Raw genomic sequence first — 20,145 nt, 5'->3', positions numbered from 1 at the left:
GAAGAAGGGGAGAGAAAAAGGTGGAGATCCATCTTTTGACAGGCTGGCTGGAGGCAGGCTGGGAGAGATGCCCTGGACTCCATTGCTGCACTGCTGTGGGGCACAAGTCTCTCTTAAGATGACCATGCTGTAAGATCTGGACTCCCTCCATCCAAACTCAGGTGTAAATATGTGAATAAATCATATTTCTTAATTTTGCAACAGTATTTTATTATCCCCAGCTCCCCACCCTTAAAAAAAAAAAGAAAACCTTGACACCTGTTGGGCCCACTTTCCTTCTTAAATAAGCTTCCTCTCCGCTCAGGGTTTGGCCACGTCAAAACTGCACAGGCTGGCATTGTGGGGATGACGGGTGGGTGTCCTTTCAATGGGAAACTTCCCCAACTTTCCAGTTAAAAGCAGCACCCCCTTTTCTCCCTTTCCCAGGCTCTGTTTCTGTAGCCGCCTGACTCCCCTTCACCCACAGCGCAACGGGGAGCTCACCCCATCTTAGAAGGGGGTGTCCCAAAAGCTGCCTCCGCAGCAAAATAAGTCCAGCCACTTTCTCTCCCCAGCAAGACAGGACCATAGCTGTCAACCTTCCCTTTTTTTGCGGGAAATTCCCTTATTCCAGCGCCGTTTCTCTCTGCTTCCCGCTGCTATCCCGGATTGTTAGATATCCCGTAGACTGTCCCTGGGACAGGTGAGGCTGCTGATCCCTTATTTTCAAATCTAAAAGTTGACAGCTATGGGCAGGACCCGTGGCCAAGCATCTACCTCTTGCATTCTCTCTCAAGGAATCCTGCATTGCCTCCTCTTTGTGGACCTGAGGAAGCTGGCTGGAGAAGCTCAACAGCTGTGTTGCTTTCAGTTTTATTGTTCGTATCTCGCCCATCTGACTGGGTTGCCCCAGACACTCTGGGCGGCTTCCAGCATATACAAAATATAGATACATAATTAAACATTAAACATGAAAAGATGTACATAACTGCAAATGTAATAAAAGAAGTCGTTATGGTTAAATAAAGGACATCAAAAGGCACACAACAAAACTGAACAATTTCCACGTAAGATCTAAAAAAATACAATTATTATAAATAACAGCGACAAAAAAATAAACAATACCCCAGCTCATACCTCACCTTTTCCACCAGGCCAAAACCTTTATTCTTTATGTACTTATTGTGTTGTGGAGGGTTGGACAAGGACATGGGAGACCAGGGTTCAAATCCCTATTCAGCCACGAAGCTCACTGGGTGACCTTGGGCCAGTCACTGCCCAAACTTCACATTTTATATGAATATATTTGAATATGTATTATAATCTGAAGGCGTTTCCTGTACAGTACACGAGGAGGCCCACACTCTGAGCATTTTTTTGGTCTGGTCTTGGGAATGGACAGACCAGGTGAGAGCCAAAAAGCGAATCTTAATCCAAATAAGACTGAGGCACTGTTTAGGGATAGTTCATGAGAAGTATATGCACCACCTTGAGCTCCTTGGAGGAAAGGTGGAGTATATATTAAATAAAATATTTTTAAAGGCATAGAGCAAGGATATATTACATAATTACAAAATTCTTTATTTACTTATATACCTAAATAATTTTACTACGTTTGTTGGCAATTGCCATTTATATATTAGTTTACGTTTCTGTTTTGAAGGGGGAAATATTCTGTGACTAAAGGTTTGAGGCCTTGTGTTGTTATGATGCCGCAAAGCCTGCACAGCAGTAGTTTTCCATGGCAGGTTCTGAGAGAGGATTGCTTTTGAGAATTCAGTCTGGTTGGTTTGGGTGTCAGCAGAATCTGATTGGTTGGAGGTTCCTGTCAGTTGGAAGCTGACTATCAGCGTTTAGTCAGTTGGGGGGAGTTCAGCTGGGAGATAGGGAGTTTATAAGGAAAGTGTGAGGAATAGACCAGAGAGAAAAGCTGAGGAGAATGGCTAAGGCCTAAATATTAATACACAATATGTTAATATGTGGAAAATCAGGAGAAGGGAGCTGGGGACTAAGCTAGTCTGAGAGGCCAGATTTGATGAGGGCCAACCAAAGTTGCTGAGCTTTTTTTAGCCCAGGACATATACTGCCATGGGGGCCGGATTAAATCGACCGGCAGGCAGGATTAGGCCCCTGAAACAGATATAATTATAATAATAATAATAATAATAATAATAATAATAATAATGAATTTTATTTATATGCCACCCTCCCCAGCTGAAGCCGGGCTCAGGGCGGCTAACAACAATAAAATAATGCAACATTCTAAAAACATTTCATTATAAAAATTAATTAAAATCCTCTGGTACATGCCTGTACCAGAGGAAGGTGACCCAAGCGTGTTTGTGACAGTTGGCCAAACTGTCCAAGCATCGAGGATTACAACTACAGGAGATTTGGGATACCAAGGCAGATTGTCCCTAGGAGATAGACTGGGTTGTGGGTGACTTTGGCTGTGATGGATGTTTAGGGTCACTGCTGTGAATACACAACCTATCTCTAGGCTATCCCACATGCAGGGTTAATGTTGCCAGCCTTCTTGTCACGTTTGCAGACGTCTCTGTAGCACAGAGTTGGTCTGCCAACAGGCCCACAGAGCATGTCCTTGGGGATCCTGACATCTTCCATTATGCAGACATGACCAAGCCAGGGTAGTCGTCGCTGACACAGGAGTGCACGCATGCTGGGAATGTGGGCTTGGGAGAGCACATCTTTGTTTGAGCCTCTGTCCCGCCATGTGATGCCACATATCTTCCTGGTGCAAGCCAGGGAACCAAAGCAGCAGACAGGTAATGTTAGACCCCTGAATTAATGTTCTTACACTGCCCTTTTTAGACAGACAAGAGTATTACATCAATTGTGTTGCATTTTCTTCCCCCTCTATCCCTCCACCCCACATGTCCATACTCAACAGCAGCTAGAGGGCCACAGGTCCCTTATCCCTGGTTTAGTCAATATTTACTGTTAGGGATTCCTAATCATGTGTCTGGTGGTGGCAGGATCTTGGGAGGTAACCATTGCACTCCAGGCCTAAAACTACCATGCCCCCACCACTACTCACCAGCTGCCCTCCTTTCCTTCAAGGACACACAGATGTTCAAAACAGCAGGAAGGCCGATGAAGGACACATTTAAACTGTGGAATTCACCCCTACCCACAAGAAGTATTGAAAGCCATCAACTCATATGTTTGTAAAAGGGGATTGGATAAATTCATGGCGGAGGCTGTCAATGGCTATTTGCAGCACACCTCTGTTACTTCGTAGCAGCCCTGCCAGGTCCACTGACCCCCAGCTTCTACAGCTTCTATGGTTTCTCTCCTACATGAATTCTTTGATGGGAAGTGAAGCTTTCCTTCCAGCGGAAGCTCTTCCCACATTCCAAGCACTGATATGGTTTCTCTCCTGTATGAATCATCTGATGGGACATGAGATGGCTGCTCCGACTGAAGCTCTTTCCACATTCCAAGCAGTGAAATGGTTTCTCCTTGCTGTGAATTCTTTGATGGGTCATGAGATGTGAACTCTGACTGAAGTTCTTTCCACATTCCAAGCAGTGATAGGGCTTCTCCCCACTGTGAATCATTTGGTGAGAGGTGAAATGATCTCTCCGACTGAAACACTTTCCACATTCTAAGCACTGATACGGTTTCTCCCCTGTATGAATTTTTAGGTGAGAAGTGAGAGTTTCCTTCTGGATGAAGCTCTTTCCACATTTTAAGCATTCATATGGCTTCTCTCCTGTATGAATTCCTTGATGGGAAGTGAGACTTTTCTTCCAGCGGAAGCTCTCCCCACACTCCAAGCACTGATATGGTTTCCTCCCTGTATGAATTCTTTGGTGGGAAGTGAGATTATGTTTCAAACTAAAGCTTTTTCCACATTCCAAACATTGATATGGTCTGTTGCCTGTATGAATTATTTGATGGGAAGTGAGATGGTCACTCCGACTGAAGGTTTTTCCACATTCCAAGCACTGATATTGTTTCTCCCCTTTATGAATTCCTTGAAGGGAGCTCTGGCAGAAACTTTGTCCACACTCCCAATATTTACATGGCGCCCCTACTGTATAGATTTTGTAGTAGTCTCCCTTAGTCTTGCTTTCCAATTCACCACCTTCTGCAATGAAGACAGAAACTGATTAGAGCCTTTGGAGGAAATGGAGTCTCAAATTATGTAAAAATGCAATTTTTCAAGCCTTGTGAGGAACAGTTGAGAGGAGGTATGAGAGCCTTCAAATATCTCAAGGGCTGTCACATAGAAGACTGAGCAAGCTTGTTTTCTCCTGCTCCAGAAGGTATTACCCAGACCAGTGGATTCAAGTTACAAGAAAGGAGATTCTAACTAAACATGAGGAATAATTTTCGATTTACTACCCCCCTTCTCCCCTGCTCTCTCCCTACCTTTCTTCTTCCAAAGCCTTCTAGAATTTTTTTTTATAAAAACAGTAAAAAAAAACCATCAGGAATAATTTTCCAAAGGTAAGAGCTGCTGGAAAGTTGAACAGAGTCCCTATTATTTGTTGGAAGAGTTTAAGCAGATGATGAATGGCCATCTGTCATGGTTGCTTTAGTGGAGATTCCTGCATTGCAGGGGTTGGATTAGATGACCCTCAGGGAACCTTTCAACTCCTTCCTCTTTTGCAAAGAAAAGATCTTTGTGTTGTGTGTCTCAAGAACAATGGAAAGATACCAACATGTTTAAATAAAAACTTAGGCCCCAACATTCACTGTCAGTGACTTCCCTAGCTATCAGCTGATCACCCCACTGGGATCAGCTGCATTCTCCATCCTGATAATTCATTCTCCATCCAGATCTGCAGACTTATGTTGACAGTTGGCCATCAAGGGGGGGGGGTGTTTGCTCCTTTCAAATTGTCACATCATGTCATAACAATGGTAAGTGACTGACAGATGGTCATCCCTGCCCACCTATCCAAGTTGGCCCATGTGTAGGGGTGCTGGTTGACTCACAGGGTCTGCAGGCCAGATCCAGCTTACTACCAGGGCAGTAAAAACCAGTCAGGCAATTGCTTAAATGGGCATAACTGGAGGATGCATCTTGAAAGGCAATACAGTGCACAGATGCCCATTCAATGTTAACTACAGGGAGTCTGAATCCCAGCTGTTGTAGGCGAATGCTGAACTACATCAGAATATAGGGGTTAATCAAATTTATCTGCAATTGATCGTGGATAAAAATTCATAATTCACAACAGATATTATCAAGCCACTGAGAGCCTCACCAAGTAAGGCCAGGATCCCACAGGTCTCCTCCATGACTTCCGTATGTAGAGCTCTCTGGTCAGGATCCAGCAGTGCCCATTCCTCGTCCATGAAATGCACAGCCACATCCTCGAAGGATGCGGGACCCTAAAAGAAAAAAAGAAGCCTTTCCTGATTGGATCATCGTGTTGCACTTTTTAATGACAGGTGTTTATTTTAAGGTTTTAATAGAACTGTGTATTCGGGCCCAGGGAGGTTAGGAGGAGACAGAAATACGGTATTTTTTGCTCTATAAGACTCATTTTTTCCCTCCTAATAAGTAAGGGGAAATGTGTGTGAGTCTTATGGAGCGAATGCAGGCTGCGCAGCTATCCCAGAATCCAGAACAGCAAGAGGGATCGCTGCTTTCGCTGTGCAGTGATCCCTCTTGCTGTTCTGGCTTCTGGGATTCAGAATATTTTTTTTCTTGTTTTCCTCCTCCAAAAACTAGGTGCGTCTTGTGGTCTGGTGCGTCTTATAGAGCGAAAAATACGGTATGTTGGATGCCCCCAGCCTCTTTTCCCCCACTGATCTACCTGTTCCAGTGCCACAGAAGCTGCTTCCCTTCCACTGTGAAGAGGATATGGCTGAGGAGGTTCTGCCAGCATTATCCAGTCACCTGCGAGGGAAAAAAACGTGGTGGGTAGCCAGGAGCACTTCCTTGTTTCAGGAGTTAAGTACATTTAGCTACCAATGGGCCTTTTAAAAAGTATTTTGAGCATTTACAAATATATACATTCTATATACAGTATCAGCTGTGCAAAAACATCTAAGGGAAATTGGGAGCAGTGAAAAAGACTGCAGGGAAGTCTCATCTGCCGCCAAAGATTAAAAAAGCCCTAGATTTATTTCACACTCAGCAGAGGGAAACCAAACTGAGATACATCCCAACCATCCTTACCTAGTGGCCTCTGACTGCTGTCCAATGGAATCATCTCCATCTCAGGTAAATCAGTGTCCATTTTTACAAGCAGATCCTGACCCTGAAACAGTAATAAGGCGTCGAAACAGGGATTGAGGAGGAGGAAGGACAAAGGTTGTTGGACAACCTTCATTGGATGCTTCCCCCCCGCCCCAAATGTTGGGATAGTAGCAGAGAATTTTGAGATACCCTCCCTCACATTCTGAATGCCTTGGGAACCATCACGGTGAAACACTCTCACCTGTTGCTGTTCCCGCTTCCTGTCCTCTGCCTGGCTCAGGAGAAAACCTTCAGCCAGGGCCACTGCCTGGGAGCTGGTCTCTGCCCCACACTCCCTTACCCAGCTCTGCATCTCCGGGGGGAGGACAGCCAGGAACTGCTCCAGGATGACCAGGTCAAGCATCTGATTCTTTGTGTGTTGCTCTGGCTTCAGCCACTGGCGGCAAAGATGGTGGAGTTGGTTGCAAACCTCTCGGGGTCCTTTGGCTCTGTGGTAGCAGAAATGTCTGAACTGCTGTCGCTGCACATCAGAACTGAGGGTATCCTCACCTAGGTCCTCCTGCACTGAGGTTTTCCAGAATACTTCAGAGTTTCCTGGTTTGATGGCACTGCGGCCTCTTCCTGCTTCAGGGCCAGCTGAGTTTTGCTCATCCATCTGTGCCCCAAGAAAGCCTCCAAGATGTCCAAAGGAGTTCCTTGGTCTTCTGTCAATTTCAGTCTGTCCTAATTAGAAGTGATGCCAACCCCTACAAAACAAAGACACTGTTGTGTTACGGGATTGCTACACTTTCAGGAAAGGGAAAATATTCTCCGAGGAGGCCTGGATGAGTTTCGCTAGAACCAGGGCCAGATTATAGTGGTGCAGTAGGAGTCTCCAGCTCTCCTAGAAGGAAACTTAAAAAGCAAATATATGCAGACTACCTTCTATGCCAGCATTTCTCAAAAGGTAGGCCAAGAATTACTACTGGATCTCAGCGTCCTTACAGATGGATCTCACAGCCTCTTCACTTCCCCTTCTCGCCCTGTGATATGAAACAGGCTCCGTATTATTACGATGTCAGAGACGTCAGCCTGACTCCTCCCCTTTTCCCACACATTTGAAAACAATGAGGGACTGTCAGAGCTGTGATTGACAACTGGCAATAGCAATGTGAGGTAGGTTGAGCAGAGCATTAGTGACTGGACCAAGGCAGTTAATGAGCAAAATGAAGCTGGAGTAAAGTAGGTTTGAAATGTGAAACTGCAGAGAAACAATACGTGATGCTCTTTTTCAAGTTTGGCAAACTGGTGGGTGTTCTCACTTTTGGTGCAAAATATCTGCGTGGTACGTAGCACTAAGGATGGGGAGATGCTTTGTGTTACAGCCATTCAATTTTGAATTTAAATTTATTTATTTTTTAAAAAAGACATTTAAGTACTCTCTCCTTCAACTGATTCCTCTGATTATTAAACCTCCAATGGTTCTCAGCAGTGCTTTGTATTCACTCCCAAATGATCCTCTCCATCATTCAGGAGTTGCACACATCCGAATGGGCACCCGTCTGCCAACCAGAAGCCTTGGTAACACCTCTGCCTGATTAACGGGGAGGGGATGTTAATTCAAATTAAAATTCAACTGGAGATACACTTGTACCGGGAGCAACTTTTAATCCTCCCCTCCCCGCAATATTTCAAATAGCATCTCCTGCTTTTGCACAGAGGGAGAGAAAAAGGCTGCCCTCCCTGTTTGGAGGAGCATCTTGGATGATCAGGTCCCCTTTGCACCCTCCTTCCTGCAGCCCTGGGACTCCCCTTCGCCCAAATGCACAAAATAAAGGGGGAACAACTCACCGGCTCCCAGAAGGGTCCCCCCATGCAGCGCTGGGAGAGACAAAGACCAGTTCGTCCCCCCCACAGGGAGAAGCTAGGCAGGAAGGGGCTTGGGAGGGAAGGGCTTTCTCTCCAGGAGGACTCTGCACTCCTCCCCTCCTGGTCCCCTTCCTCTCTAGGAATGTAATTTGGTTCGCTTTAACCCTTACAAAGCCAAAAAGGCGAGAAGGGCTGTCTGTAATACAGAGGCAGGGCAGCTGCTCTTCTCCTGTCATCGTGGAGCCAGCTATCGGACTTGCTAAGGGGGAAGATAGCGAGATGTCTGGTGGGGAATCTTAACAATTCCCCAGTTGTTTCTCTTTGGGCACTTCTCCTCAGTCCTCCAGAGCAGCTGTTAGAATTCCTGCTCCATGATTGCAGTCATGGGAATTTTGTCTATCACATGACGATACATGTTTTGACTCCACAGGGTGGGAAGTGAGGGAGACAGGATGTTTGTGTTACTGTGTTCTGTGAAGTGGGACTATTGTCCTTTGTTCTCTCTCTTTGCTGTCTGACTGTAGAGAGAGGGAGTCATGTTTCAGTGCTCCGTGTGTGTTAATATGTAAATAAAGTAGATTAGCCAAAATGCTGAGTTACTGAATTCTGTTACGCGGACTGCGCAAACTCTGCAGATGCCTAAGTGTACCGATGTGATGTTCGGGCAGAAGCAAGCTTTTGAAGCTTCCAAACAAACAACCAGGAGGGAGAGAACATGCCAGTCGGGCATGTGTCTCTGCCAGGGTCCTACTCGAGTGTAGGACGAGCTCATGACAGCAGCTTCCCCCCCAAAAAACATGGGTCTCCATCTGTTTTTGGACTACAACTCCCATCATGCCTAGCTAACAGGACCAGCGGTCAGGGTTGATGGGGATTGTAGTCCGAAAGAAAACAGATGGAAACCCAAGTTTTTGGAAACCCCGATCTAGTGGATTTTCTCCACCTTTTCCCTTCCCCTCTCTTCCAGAAAAGCACTAGAACTGCAGGATCCAAACAATTCTCTCTTGCCCCCCTCTCTCAAGGCCTTGGAGGGTCAGGGGATTTTCCCCAGTGTACCTGAAGGAGTGTCTTCACCCCCATTGTTCTGCCTAGACACTGAGGTCCAGCTCCGAGGGCCTTCTGGCAGTTCTCTCACTGCGAGAAGCGAAGTTACAGGGAACCAGGCAGGGCCTTCTCGGTGGTGGCTCCCTCCCTGTGGAAAGCCCTCCCATCAGATGTCAATGAAATAAAGAACCATCTGACTTTTAGAAGACATCTGAAGGCAGCCCTGTTTAGGGAAGCTTTTAAAGTTTGATGAATTATTGTATTTTAATTTTTTTTGGAAGCTGCCCAGAGTGGCTGGGGAAGCCCAGCCAGATAGGCGGGGTATAAATAATCAATATTATTATTATTCCAAGGCAACAGCCTCTGCACAACCACAGTCAAATAAATGTATAAACACTAATCCCCTTTTGGAGTTTTTTTCATGAGGATTCAAAATGTTCCCCACTTCCCCTGCTAGCGATAAGGCCTAGATGTACAGGCCCCTGTATGTGGAAGAATTTACAGGGGCAGCTGTTCCTTCTAAATATCTAGTTTTGAAATAACTAAATAATTTAAATTGCTTCATTAGTTTGATAGGTTCTAGAGGAATGAATTGGAATTACCCTGCCAGATAAAACTGCAAGATGTGCTTGTCCTTTTTCTAGTTTCTTGGGGTTTCTCTTTTAGCTATGGAAAAGGAGTTGCTGCCTCTCTTTTTTTAAGTTTTCAATATATTGGCTTAAGGAGCTCCTGAAATACTCAGTTGAATAAATTTTTCTGTAAAATATTTGTAGCTTAGTTATAGTTTGCCCGTGAATATAGATACTACCTCAGATGCTAGTCTGGTTTTTTTGCCAACAACTTAACAGTTCAGTATTAAATAAAGTGTATGCTCCAAATATAAATTTATTCAGTCTTCTCTGTGATAGTCCCTTGGGAAGGGTTTGAAGATTTATTTTATTCATTCATTCATTCATTCATTTAGTATACTGCCCTTTATCCAAAGACCACGGCACAGTATTATTATTGTTGTTGTTGTTGTTGTTGTTATCACTATTGTTTATTAAATTTGTATACAACTCTTCATCAGAAGGTCACAGACTGGTTCACAACATAAAAATACAAAATGAGAACACAAAACACTTAATGAAAACAAAATTATCCCCTTCACACAAACACATTTAAAAGACCATAGACCGTTAGCCTGATTGAAGAGAAACATTTTCGCCAGGAGCTTAAAGATATGTAATTAAGGCTCTAGGGTTGCCATATTTTGAAGATCAAGAAAGAGGACACATTTGCCGACTTCTACTTTTAACTGTAGATCTCTATGACGACTCTCATTTTACATACCCATGAAAAAGAGGACGCATCCTGGAAAAAGAGGACATATGGCAACCCTAAAAGGCGCCAAGCGATCCTCCTTGGGAAGAGCATTCCACAAACAGGGAGCCACCACATAAAATGCCCATTCTTATGTTTTCACCATCTGGACCTCTCATGGAGTAGGCGTGCGAAGAAGGGCTTCTGATGTTTTTAATAGAATCAATAAGATGCTTTCTTTCTCTGGTGCCTACTTAAGAGGAACAGCAGCCCCCAAGCTTCCAAGTTCAGTAGTCTAGTATGTCCCTTTAAACAATAGTTCAAGTAATGGGATGGCTGCCAATGTGCAGAGATATGCCAATCTGAAGTGGATTTTTCTCCAATTAACCACTCCAATGTTTTAAGACAGCTTTTATTCCGTCAGAATAACAGTAGCAGCTGGGGAACCCACAGACTGGAGGCTGTTGCGAATCTGATGTGGAAGTGTGGATCTTGCTTGAGGCACCACTCACCACACAGAAGCAGAGTAAGGTCCAAATCTTTTAATGTTGTAAAAGTAATAGGTTCAGCAAATAGATCTGGGGCAATTTAAGCATGGAAAAGTAAGTTCCAGTTTGTAGGCTTTTCAGATGCAAGTATATACAGAGACAAGGTATCACTGTTGCTCTAACAAACACCAACTAACCAAGATACAACACCTCACCTGGAGTACTGTGTCCAGTTCTGGGCACCACAGTTCAAGAAGGACACTGACAAACTGGAACGTGTCCAGAGGAGGGCAACCAAAATGGTCAAAGGCCTGGAAACGATGCCTTATGAGGAACGGCTAAGGGAGCTGGGCATGTTTAGCCTGGAGAAGAGGAGGTTAAGGGGTGATATGATAGCCATGTTCAAATATATAAAGGGATGTCACACAGAGGAGGGAGAAAGGTTGTTTTCTGCTGCTCCAGAGAAGCGGACATGGAGCAATGGATCCAAACTACAAGAAAGAAGATTCCACCTAAACATTAGGAAGAACTTCCTGACAGTAAGAGCTGTTCGACAATGGAATTTGCTGCCAAGGAGTGTGGTGGAGTCTCCTTCTTTGGAGCTCTTTAAGCAGAGGCTTGACAACCATATGTCAGGAGTGCTCTGATGGTGTTTCCTGCTTGGCAGGGGGTTGGACTCGATGGCCCTTGTGGTCTCTTCCAACTCTATGATTCTATGACCACTGTACAACTGAACGAGTTGACATACATTAATCACAGATATAGTGAGGCCTCCAAGCTGTTACCACCGTAACTGGTTCATTTGACCTTGTACTTGTGATCACCTTGTGTTTGATATTCGCGGAGGAACCCCTTCCTATGCCCAGCTACCCCAACAGAGTCCACTGGACTAAAAACATGCCTGCATTATCAGAACTGGAGGCATCATGTCTGCTTTATATTACTGGTCTCCTAACAATATCCTTTCACACACACTTTTGAAATCTCTTCACATGTATTAAAGGTAAAGGAACCCCTGGCCATCAGGTCCAGTCGCGGCCAACTCTGGAGTTGCGGCGCTCACCTCGCTTTATTGGCCGAGGGAGCCGGCGTACAGCTTCCGGGTCATGTGGCCAGCATGACTAAGTCGCTTCTGGCAAACCAGAGAAGTGCACGGAAACGCCGTTTACCTTCCCGCCGGAGCGGTACCTATTTATCTATTTGCACTTTGACGTGCTTTCAAACTGCTAGGTTGGCAGGAGCAGGGACGGAGCAACAGGAGCTCACCCCGTCGCGGGGATTCGAATCGCCGACCTTCTGATCGGCAAGTCCTGGGCTCTGTGGTTTAACCCACAGCGCCACCCGCGTCCCCTTCACATGTAGACTACCTATCAATGTACATACATCAATACTATCGTGGCATGAACCAACTTCAGGAATTCTGACAGCGATTCTGAACCAAGGTAAAATACTTTAGTTAGCTGCTGAGCATTTATACAACTGAAATCTTTACATGTCCACTCTTTCTTTGCAGAGGAAGGCAACAGGCATAGAAACAGTACAGGTGGAGGCAAGACAACTTTTGTCCTAGCAGTGAATCAGCAGTGATGGCAGAGACCAGTCTTTCTGAACCAGTTTCCAGTTTGTTAGATGCACAGTATTTGTTCAACTGCAATGCTTAAGTAACTTTGCAAGGAAGAATAGGGAGAAACAGGTTAGCAGTGCCACTGTGACCTCTTAAGTAGCCAAGCCGCACCAGTGACCCTCAGTTGTCACTGATTTTATGGTTTCTCCCCTGTATGACTTTTTTGATGGGAACTGAGACTCTCACTGTCTTTGAAGCACTTTCCACATTCCAAGCATTTATACTGTTTCTGCCCTGTGTGAGTTCTTTGATGGGAAGTGAGGTTTTTCTTAAAGTTGAAGGTTTTACCACATTCCAAGCACTGAAATTGTTTCTCCTCTGTGTGAATCCTTTGATGGGAATACAGATGGGAGGTCTGACTGAAATTCTTCCCACACTCCAAACACTGATATGGCTTCTCCCCTGTGTGAATTCTTTGATGGTAACAGAGACTGCTGCTCCGACTGAAGCACTTTCCACATTCCAAGCACTGATATGGCTTCTCCCCGGTGTGAATTCTTTGATGGGAAGTGAGGCTTTCCTTCCATCGGAAGCTCTTTCCACATTCCAAGCACTGATATGGTTTTTCTCCTGTATGAATCATTTGATGGAGGATGAGATGGCTGCTCCGACTGAAGTTCTTTCCACATTCCAAGCAGTGAAATGGTTTCTCCTTGCTGTGAATTATTTGATGGGTCGTGAGGTGTGAACTCTGGCTGAAGCATTTCCCACATTCCAAGCACTGATAGGGCTTCTCCCCACTGTGAATCATTTGGTGGGAAGTGAGATGGTGTCTCCGACTGAAGCTTTTTCCACATTCTAAACATTCGTATGGTTTCTCCCCTGTATGAATTCCTTGATGGGAAGTGAGACTTCTCTTCCAGCGGAAGCTCTCTCCACATTCTAAGCACTGATACGGTTTCCTCCCGGTATGAATTCTTTGGTGGGAAGTGAGATTATGTTTCAACCGGAAGCTCTTTCCACATTCCAAGCATTGATATGGTCTCTCACCTGTGTGAATTCTTTGATGGGAAGTGAGATGATCGCTCCGAATGAAGTTCTTTCCACATTCCAAGCACTGAAATTGTTTCTCCCCTGTATGAATTATTTGAAGGGAGCTCTGACTGAAGCTCTCTCCACACTCCCAATATTTATATGGCTCCCCCACTGTATAGATTTCATAGCAGTTTCTCTTATTTCTGCTTTCCAATTCTCCACAATCTAAAATGAAGACAGAAACTGATTAGAGCCTTAGTAATAAATGGAGCCTCGCATTATGAAAAAATGCAATTAACGTTTGACAGCTAAGGAAAAACTGAAGGGACTTAGATGGGGGGGCACATCTTACACTCCCAAATGATATGCATTTTGGAATGTTTTAGTAAGTTCTCAACTCTAATTAGGAGAAGCACTAGACCAACTTGTGTATACAGCAACCTAGTTAATTAATCTTTGTTGGAGACATTTACGCTTATGATATATTAACATGCAATGCTTTTAAAAACATGAGTCACACTTCTTAATCCTAAATCTTGTCTGCATGACATCAAAAACAGGAAAGATCCTAGAAAGGGTTAGAATCCCTGATGTTCTCACTTCCGGTGCTCATTTGCCTTAATGGCTGCCGCTCCCACATTAGTGGAGATTGTTTGCGAAGGATAAACAAAGATGATTTGAGGATAATTGTCCTTGTAAGCTCCCCCCAAGGCACAGGGGAAGTGAGCTTCACTTGGAGATTGTCTTGATATCTGACTTTTGCTCCTATATGGAATGCGGGAGCAGGGAGACACTGGGTGCAAAAAGCACTTCGCCTATCGGTAATCCTCTGATGCAGCCATCAATATGCAGAGGCTCTTCTGTTTATTAGAGTAAAATTCAGACTAATTTACAGACGTGTGCTTGGATGGATAGGACAAGATTACCATCTGCTAAAATGAAATGACTACAAGGACGTAAGAGCTGTTCGACAGTGGAATTTGCTGCCAAGGAGTGTGGTGGAGTCTCCTTCTTTGGAGGTCTTTAAGCAGAGGCTTGACAACCATATGTCAGGAGTGCTCTGATGGTGTTTCCTGCTTGGCAGGGGGTTGGACTCGATGGCCCTTGTGGTCTCTTCCAACTCTATGATTCTATGACGTAAATATTTGAACTGGAAAGAAAAATTTCCTTCGTTGTAAAAGATGGTATGTGGGGGGGGGGGAGAGAGAGAGCCTTTACCCGTTCTATATATATCTTGTTTGTTACATAAATGATTTGGCAAACTCACCCTGACTGCTAAAAAAATAACGGAAGGTAGGAAAAGATAAAAGAAAATGGGAGTTTATTTATGGTTCACAGTGCAAAATTGAACTGTGTGTGAAAATGGATATGGATTCAAATCATTCGAAAGGATTTATTTCTCACAGCATCGCTACCTCAGAGGGGTCTTTGAAGACTTGCCAAGGCTTGGCGGAATGCCAGATAATTACTGCATATGATTAAAGGAGAGAAAATGGGGGCTTGCCGGTGCCTTGGCAGGGCACCAGACTATCTCTGTTCCTGGAATGAAATAAAGATGGTGTATGGCAATTACAGCCTCATGTTTTTGAGACAAAGGGAGAAAGAAAGACCGGAAGTGGCTGAGCTGTGCAGGACGAAGATTAAATAGAATGAAGAAACAATATGGGCAAAACAAAATAAATTAATATAAATATAAAACAAACCTCACGCACAGGAAATAGAAAGATTACAGAACGTTTCTTGCAGAAATATAAATTATTAATGTTTCAATACGAATGGAAGTTAAAAACATTGTAGCTGTGGATAAGGGACTATGATTAAGAATAAATGCAATTGGATTAAATAACCCTTCAGAAGCAGAATGAAAACAAAAATACTGCACCCTGAAATCTAACATGCGGGGAGTCATACAAAATATGTATATGTCATTGGCTGTTTAATTATAACTGAATTGCAATTGTAATTTGGCATTGATGCAATGTGGCATATATTTGGTTTTTTTGTAGCTGAAAATTAATAAACATTATTTATATATATAAAAAAGAATCCCTGATGTTGCAGGTGACACCGTTGAACCACATCAGAATATAGGGATTCATCACTTTTATCAGCAATTGATCGTGGATAACAACTGATAATTCATAACAGATACTATCAAGCCACTGGGAGCCTTACCAAGAGAGGCAAAGATCCCACAGGTCTCCTCCATGACTTCTGTATGCAGAGCTCTCTGGTCAGGATCCAACAGTGCCCATTCCTCATCTGTGAAATGCACAGCCACATCCTCGAAGGATGCTGGACTCTACAAGAAAAAAGAAGCCTTTCCTGATTGGACCATTTTTGGCACTTTTTAATTATGGGTGTTTACTGTAAGGTTTTAATGGGAATTATGTATTTCAACAATGGGTGTTTTATCTTTGTGTAACTGCCTCTTCTTCGTTAGCTTCTTAAAAATCTACTTTAGTATTAAGCATTTTTTGAATTTATAAATACAGTGGTAGTTTGGTTCTCGAACTTAATCCATTCGGGAAGTCCGTTTGAGTCCCAAAACCGTTCAAAAACCAAGGCACAGCTTCTGATTGGCTGCACTCAAGTGGAAGCCACGTTGGACGTTGGGCTACTGAAAAACACTTACTTCCGGGTTTGCAGCGTTCAGGAGCCAATTTGTTCAGCAACTAAGCCATTCGGGAACCAAGGTATGAATGTACTACTACAACCAGATGATTCTAGCTCAGGCGTGTCCAAAGTCCGTTTGGGGGACTTAATCCTAAAAAAACCTCAACAACTTTGGTCGGCCCTCACGGTCCTTCACTTCATCAAATCTGGCCCACTTTGAAAAAAGTTTGGACACCGCTGTTCTAGCTCCATCCAAAGGCCTAGTTAAGTTGAGGGGGCTGATCATTCTTCTTTTGATTGAAACCTTCCCTGAACGGCCTTCAAAGACTTTATCGAGGACAGGCTTCCAAGAAGCAAAGTGAAAGAGAGATTCATTCAGGCCTAGGGAGGTGAGGAGGGGATGCCCCCAGCCTCTTTTTCCCCACTGACCTGCCACCCCTACCTTATCCAGTGCCACAGAAGCTGCTTCCCCTCCACTGTGAAGAGGAGATGGCTGAGGAGGTTCTGCCAGCATTATCCAGTCACCTGTGAGGGGAAAAATGTGGTGGGGAGCCAGGAGCACTTCCTTGTTTCAGAGCTTATGTGCTAAACATTTATCTACCAATGGGTCTTTATAAATACATATGTTTATACCCATTCTGTGTATCAGTTGTGTAAAAGCACCTAAGGGAAATTGGGAGCAGTGAAAAAAGCTGCAGGGGAGTCTCGTCTGCCACCAAAGATTAAAAGAGTCACCAGATTTATTTCACACTCAACAGAGAGAGACCAAACTGAGATACATCCCAACCATCCTTACCTAGTGGCCTCCGTCTGCTGTCCAATGGAATCATCTCCATCTCAGGGAAATCAGTGCCCATTTTTGCAAGCAGATCCTGACCCTGAAACAGTAATAAGGCGTCGACACAGGGATTGAGGAGGAGGAGGAAGGACAGAGGTTGTTGGACAACCTTCATTGGATGCTCTCCCCCCCCCAAATGTTGGGATAGTAGCAGAGAATTTTGAGATACCCTCCCTCACATTCTGAATGCCTTGGGAACCATCACGGTGAAACACTCTCACCTGTTGCTGTTTCCACCTCCTGTCCTCTGCCTGGCTCAGGAGAAAACCTTCAGCCAGGGCCACCGCTTGGGAACTGGTCTCCGCTCCACATTCCCTCACCCATTTCTCCACCTCCAGGGGGAGGACAGCCAGGAACTGCTCCAGGATGACCAGGTCAAGCATCTGATTCTTTGTGTGTTGCTCTGGCTTCAGCCACTGGCAGCAAAGATGATGGAGTTGGTTGCAAACCTCTCGGGGTCCTTTGGCTTCGTGGTAGCAGAAATTTCTGAACTGCTGCCGCTGCACATCTGAACTGAGGGTATCCTCACCCAGGACCTTCCAGAATACTCCAGAGCTCCCAGGCTTGATGGTACTGTGGCCTCTTCCTGTTTCAGGGCCAGCTGAGTTTTGCTCTTCCATCTCTGCTCCAAGGTAGCTTCTAAGAGGTCCAAAAGAATTCCTGTCTTAGGTCAATTTCAGTCTGTCCTAATTAGAGCTGATACCAACCCCTACAAAACAAAGACATTGTTGTGTTACGGGATTGCTACACTGCCAGGAAAGGGAAAATATTCTCCAAGCAAGCCTGGATGAGTTTCGCTAGAACCAGGGCCAGATTATAGCAGTGCAGCAGGAGTCTCTAGCTCTCCTAAAAGGAAAGCTACAAAACAAAATACGCAGCCCACCGTCTAAACCAGCATTACGCAAAGCATACAGAAAGGAAGGAAGTTTTGCTGCTATTTGTCAAGGCTGGCAAATTGGTTGTTCTGTATTTTGCTGCAAAAGTGGGATGTAGCAATTGCAGCACGGGGGATGAGGAGATGATTTATTCCCTGGCTTTTTGTTACAGCACTCCTTAAAACAACAAAAATATAGCTGGGAATCCATTACTTCTCCTTTCCCATTAATAACAACAACAATGATTTTATTATTTGTACCCTACCAATCTGACTGGGTTTCCAATATACATTGCAAAGGTATGTTTACTTTCAGTCAGACTCTCTCCTGCATTTGAGTCCTCTGATTATTAGCCCTCCAATAGTTCTCATTAGGGCTTTGTATTCAGTCTCGCATCATCCTCTCTGTCTCACAGGAGTTGCACGTCTGAATGGTGCCTCCAGGAGCCTTGGTGAAGCCACTGCCTGATTAATGGGGAGGGGGCCACTAAATCTAATCAAAGCTCAATTGGAGATACACTTGCACCGAGATCAACTTTTAATCCTCCCCTCCCCGCAATATTTCAAAACGCATCTCCTGCCTTTGCACACAGGGAGAGAAAAAGGCTGCCCTCCTTGGTTGGGGGGCATCCTGGATGGATCAGGTCTCCTTTGCACCCTCTCCTTCCCGCAGCCCTGGGACTCCCCTTCGCCCAAATGCACAAAATAAAGGGGGAACAACAACTCACCGGCTCCCAGAAGGGTCCCCCCATGCAGCGCTGGGAGAGACAAAGACCACGTTCCTCCCCCCGGGGAAAAGCCAAGCAGGAAGGGGCTTTGGAGGGAGGGGCTTTCTCTCCTGGAGGACTCCGCGCTCCTCCCCTCCTCCCTCCTGATTCCCTTCCGCTCTAGGAATCCAGTTCGGGAGAGAGATCGCCAAGCAGCAGGTTCAGCTCTAAGAGCCAATGAGGAATCATGCCCTGAGCACAGACAAGGATTTTGGTCTGAGTTGCGTGCACTCCAAATACATCCGAGGCGCATTTAACCCCTGCAGAAGAATCACGAGGAACTGTGGTTTGTCTTTGTGTGCCTATTGTCTTCTCTCAGCACATTAAACCTTGGTTTGCCCTCTGTATATGTGTGTGTTTCTTCTTCTTCTATTATTATTATTATTATTATTATTATTATTATTATTATTACCTTCCTGCTGTCGCCCCCTTCTGGCCCGAGAGGGAATGGATATATTTTTTTACAAGTTTCTGAAGTGATGAAGCATCGCTTCCAGGAGAGTGGCAGCGATTACTGGTGTTAAGGTAAAGGGACCCCAAGGTCCAGTCACAGAGGACGCTGGGGTTGCGCATTCATCTCACTTTATTGGCCGAGGGAACCGGCATATAGCTTCCAGGTCATCTGGCCAGCATGACTAGGCCGCTTCTGGCGAACCAGAGCAGCACACGGAAACGCCGTTTACCTTCCCGCCGGAGCGGTACCTATTGATCTACTTGCACTTTGACATGCTTTCGAACTGCTAGGTTGGCAGGAAGTGTTACTGGTGTTAGCTGCTTCTAAAAGAGGAGACTGGCAGACCAGGGTTCCTGCGCTGGAATGGGGAGCTCCTAAATTGGAAGTAAACAGCAAAATGTAAAGAACATTCCTGCATTGCAGGGGGTTGGACTAGATGACCCCGGGGGTCCCTTCCAACTCCACAATTCTACGATCACAGGGCACCACTGAAGCTGATCAGTTACAGGCAGCCCAGTCCTTTGGATCAAGAAATCAGAAGCTCTGGAGCAACGCACACGCCATACGTTTAAAGCACGTGTGCAAATCCTGTCAACTGTCGTGTACCCCTCGGAGCTACAGTTCCCAGCACTTTTCACAAGCCACAGTTCACCAGGATCCTTTTGCAGTGTCTTGGGCATGTATGGAGCCCCAGACCGAAACACCCCCGAGTTCAGGGCCTGATTCCTCCTTTGAGAATTGCACAACAACAACAAACAAACAACAATTTGTAATTTATAACAACAACAACAACTTTTAGTTTATAACAACAACTTTTAATTTATAACAACAGCAACAACTTTTAATTTATAACAACAGCAACAACAACTTTTAATTTATATTCCACCCAACTGGCTGGGTTTCCCCAGCCACTCTAGGTGGCTTACAACATATATAAAACACAACAAAACACCAAGCTTTAAAAAAAAAATCCTATACAAGCAACAAACCAATAAATCAAGAAGAAGAAGAAAAAGAAGTTTACAGTTATACCCAAATTAAAATAACTGACCTTGCAGCCTGGCCATCTCTCTCTCTCCCTGGATCTCTTCTCCATCACTTGCCACGTGGAAATGCCGCGGATTGAGCTTCCGCACGCCTTTTGCAGGAGTTGCA

The 20,145-nt window shown here is 44.9% G+C and overlaps 2 protein-coding genes across 3 annotated transcripts; both read right to left on the bottom strand.

The window, feature by feature from the left end:
- Positions 1 to 836: 836 nt before the first annotated feature.
- LOC308469741 (putative zinc finger protein 75C) lies at positions 837 to 9,170 on the bottom strand. Of its 2 annotated transcripts, XM_080992635.1 has the most exons (7): positions 7,991 to 9,170; positions 7,082 to 7,182; positions 6,402 to 6,906; positions 6,140 to 6,221; positions 5,775 to 5,857; positions 5,220 to 5,346; positions 837 to 4,093 (listed from the first exon to the last, which is right to left on the bottom strand). In XM_080992635.1, exons 3-7 carry the CDS (start codon positions 6,813 to 6,815, stop codon positions 3,282 to 3,284), a joined length of 1,518 nt encoding a protein of 505 aa, XP_080848761.1. In that variant the 5' UTR covers positions 6,816 to 6,906; positions 7,082 to 7,182; positions 7,991 to 9,170; the 3' UTR covers positions 837 to 3,281. The 2 variants fall into 2 exon arrangements, with proteins under 2 accessions (XP_080848761.1, XP_080848760.1); XM_080992634.1 differs by lacking the exon at positions 7,082 to 7,182.
- A 1,711-nt stretch (positions 9,171 to 10,881) lies between these two features.
- On the bottom strand, positions 10,882 to 18,629 carry LOC308469622 (uncharacterized protein). Its single transcript, XM_080992349.1, has 7 exons — positions 18,498 to 18,629; positions 17,117 to 17,534; positions 16,854 to 16,935; positions 16,500 to 16,582; positions 15,617 to 15,743; positions 11,563 to 13,666; positions 10,882 to 11,052 (listed from the first exon to the last, which is right to left on the bottom strand). Exons 2-6 carry the CDS (start codon positions 17,513 to 17,515, stop codon positions 12,603 to 12,605), a joined length of 1,755 nt encoding a protein of 584 aa, XP_080848475.1. The 5' UTR covers positions 17,516 to 17,534; positions 18,498 to 18,629; the 3' UTR covers positions 10,882 to 11,052; positions 11,563 to 12,602.
- Positions 18,630 to 20,145: the final 1,516 nt, after the last annotated feature.

The sequence above is a fragment of the Podarcis pityusensis genome, assembly GCF_964106645.2.
Source record: "Podarcis pityusensis genome assembly, chromosome: 2".
Taxonomy (NCBI): domain Eukaryota; kingdom Metazoa; phylum Chordata; class Lepidosauria; order Squamata; family Lacertidae; genus Podarcis; species Podarcis pityusensis.
Note: the sequence above shows the minus strand (reverse complement) of the source record. Positions and strands in the feature narration are given on the sequence as shown.

What these genes read in the sequence shown, in the direction of transcription:
- LOC308469622 (XM_080992349.1), bottom strand. Translation starts at nt 17,515, where the DNA reads ATGGAAGAGCAAAACTCAGCTGGCCCTGAAACAGGAAGAGGCCACAGT. An exon ending in CAGCAGACGGAGGCCACTAG is followed by an intron (nt 16,583 to 16,853) that starts GTAAGGATGGTT and finishes TTCCCCTCACAG; the next exon opens with GTGACTGGATAATGCTGGCA. An exon ending in TGGGATCTTTGCCTCTCTTG is followed by an intron (nt 13,667 to 15,616) that starts GTAAGGCTCCCA and finishes TCTTCATTTTAG; the next exon opens with ATTGTGGAGAATTGGAAAGC.
- LOC308469741 (XM_080992635.1), bottom strand. Translation starts at nt 6,815, where the DNA reads ATGGATGAGCAAAACTCAGCTGGCCCTGAAGCAGGAAGAGGCCGCAGT. An exon ending in CAGCAGTCAGAGGCCACTAG is followed by an intron (nt 5,858 to 6,139) that starts GTAAGGATGGTT and finishes TTTCCCTCGCAG; the next exon opens with GTGACTGGATAATGCTGGCA. An exon ending in CTTCTGTGGCACTGGAACAG is followed by an intron (nt 5,347 to 5,774) that starts GTAGATCAGTGG and finishes TTTTTCTTTTAG; the next exon opens with GGTCCCGCATCCTTCGAGGA.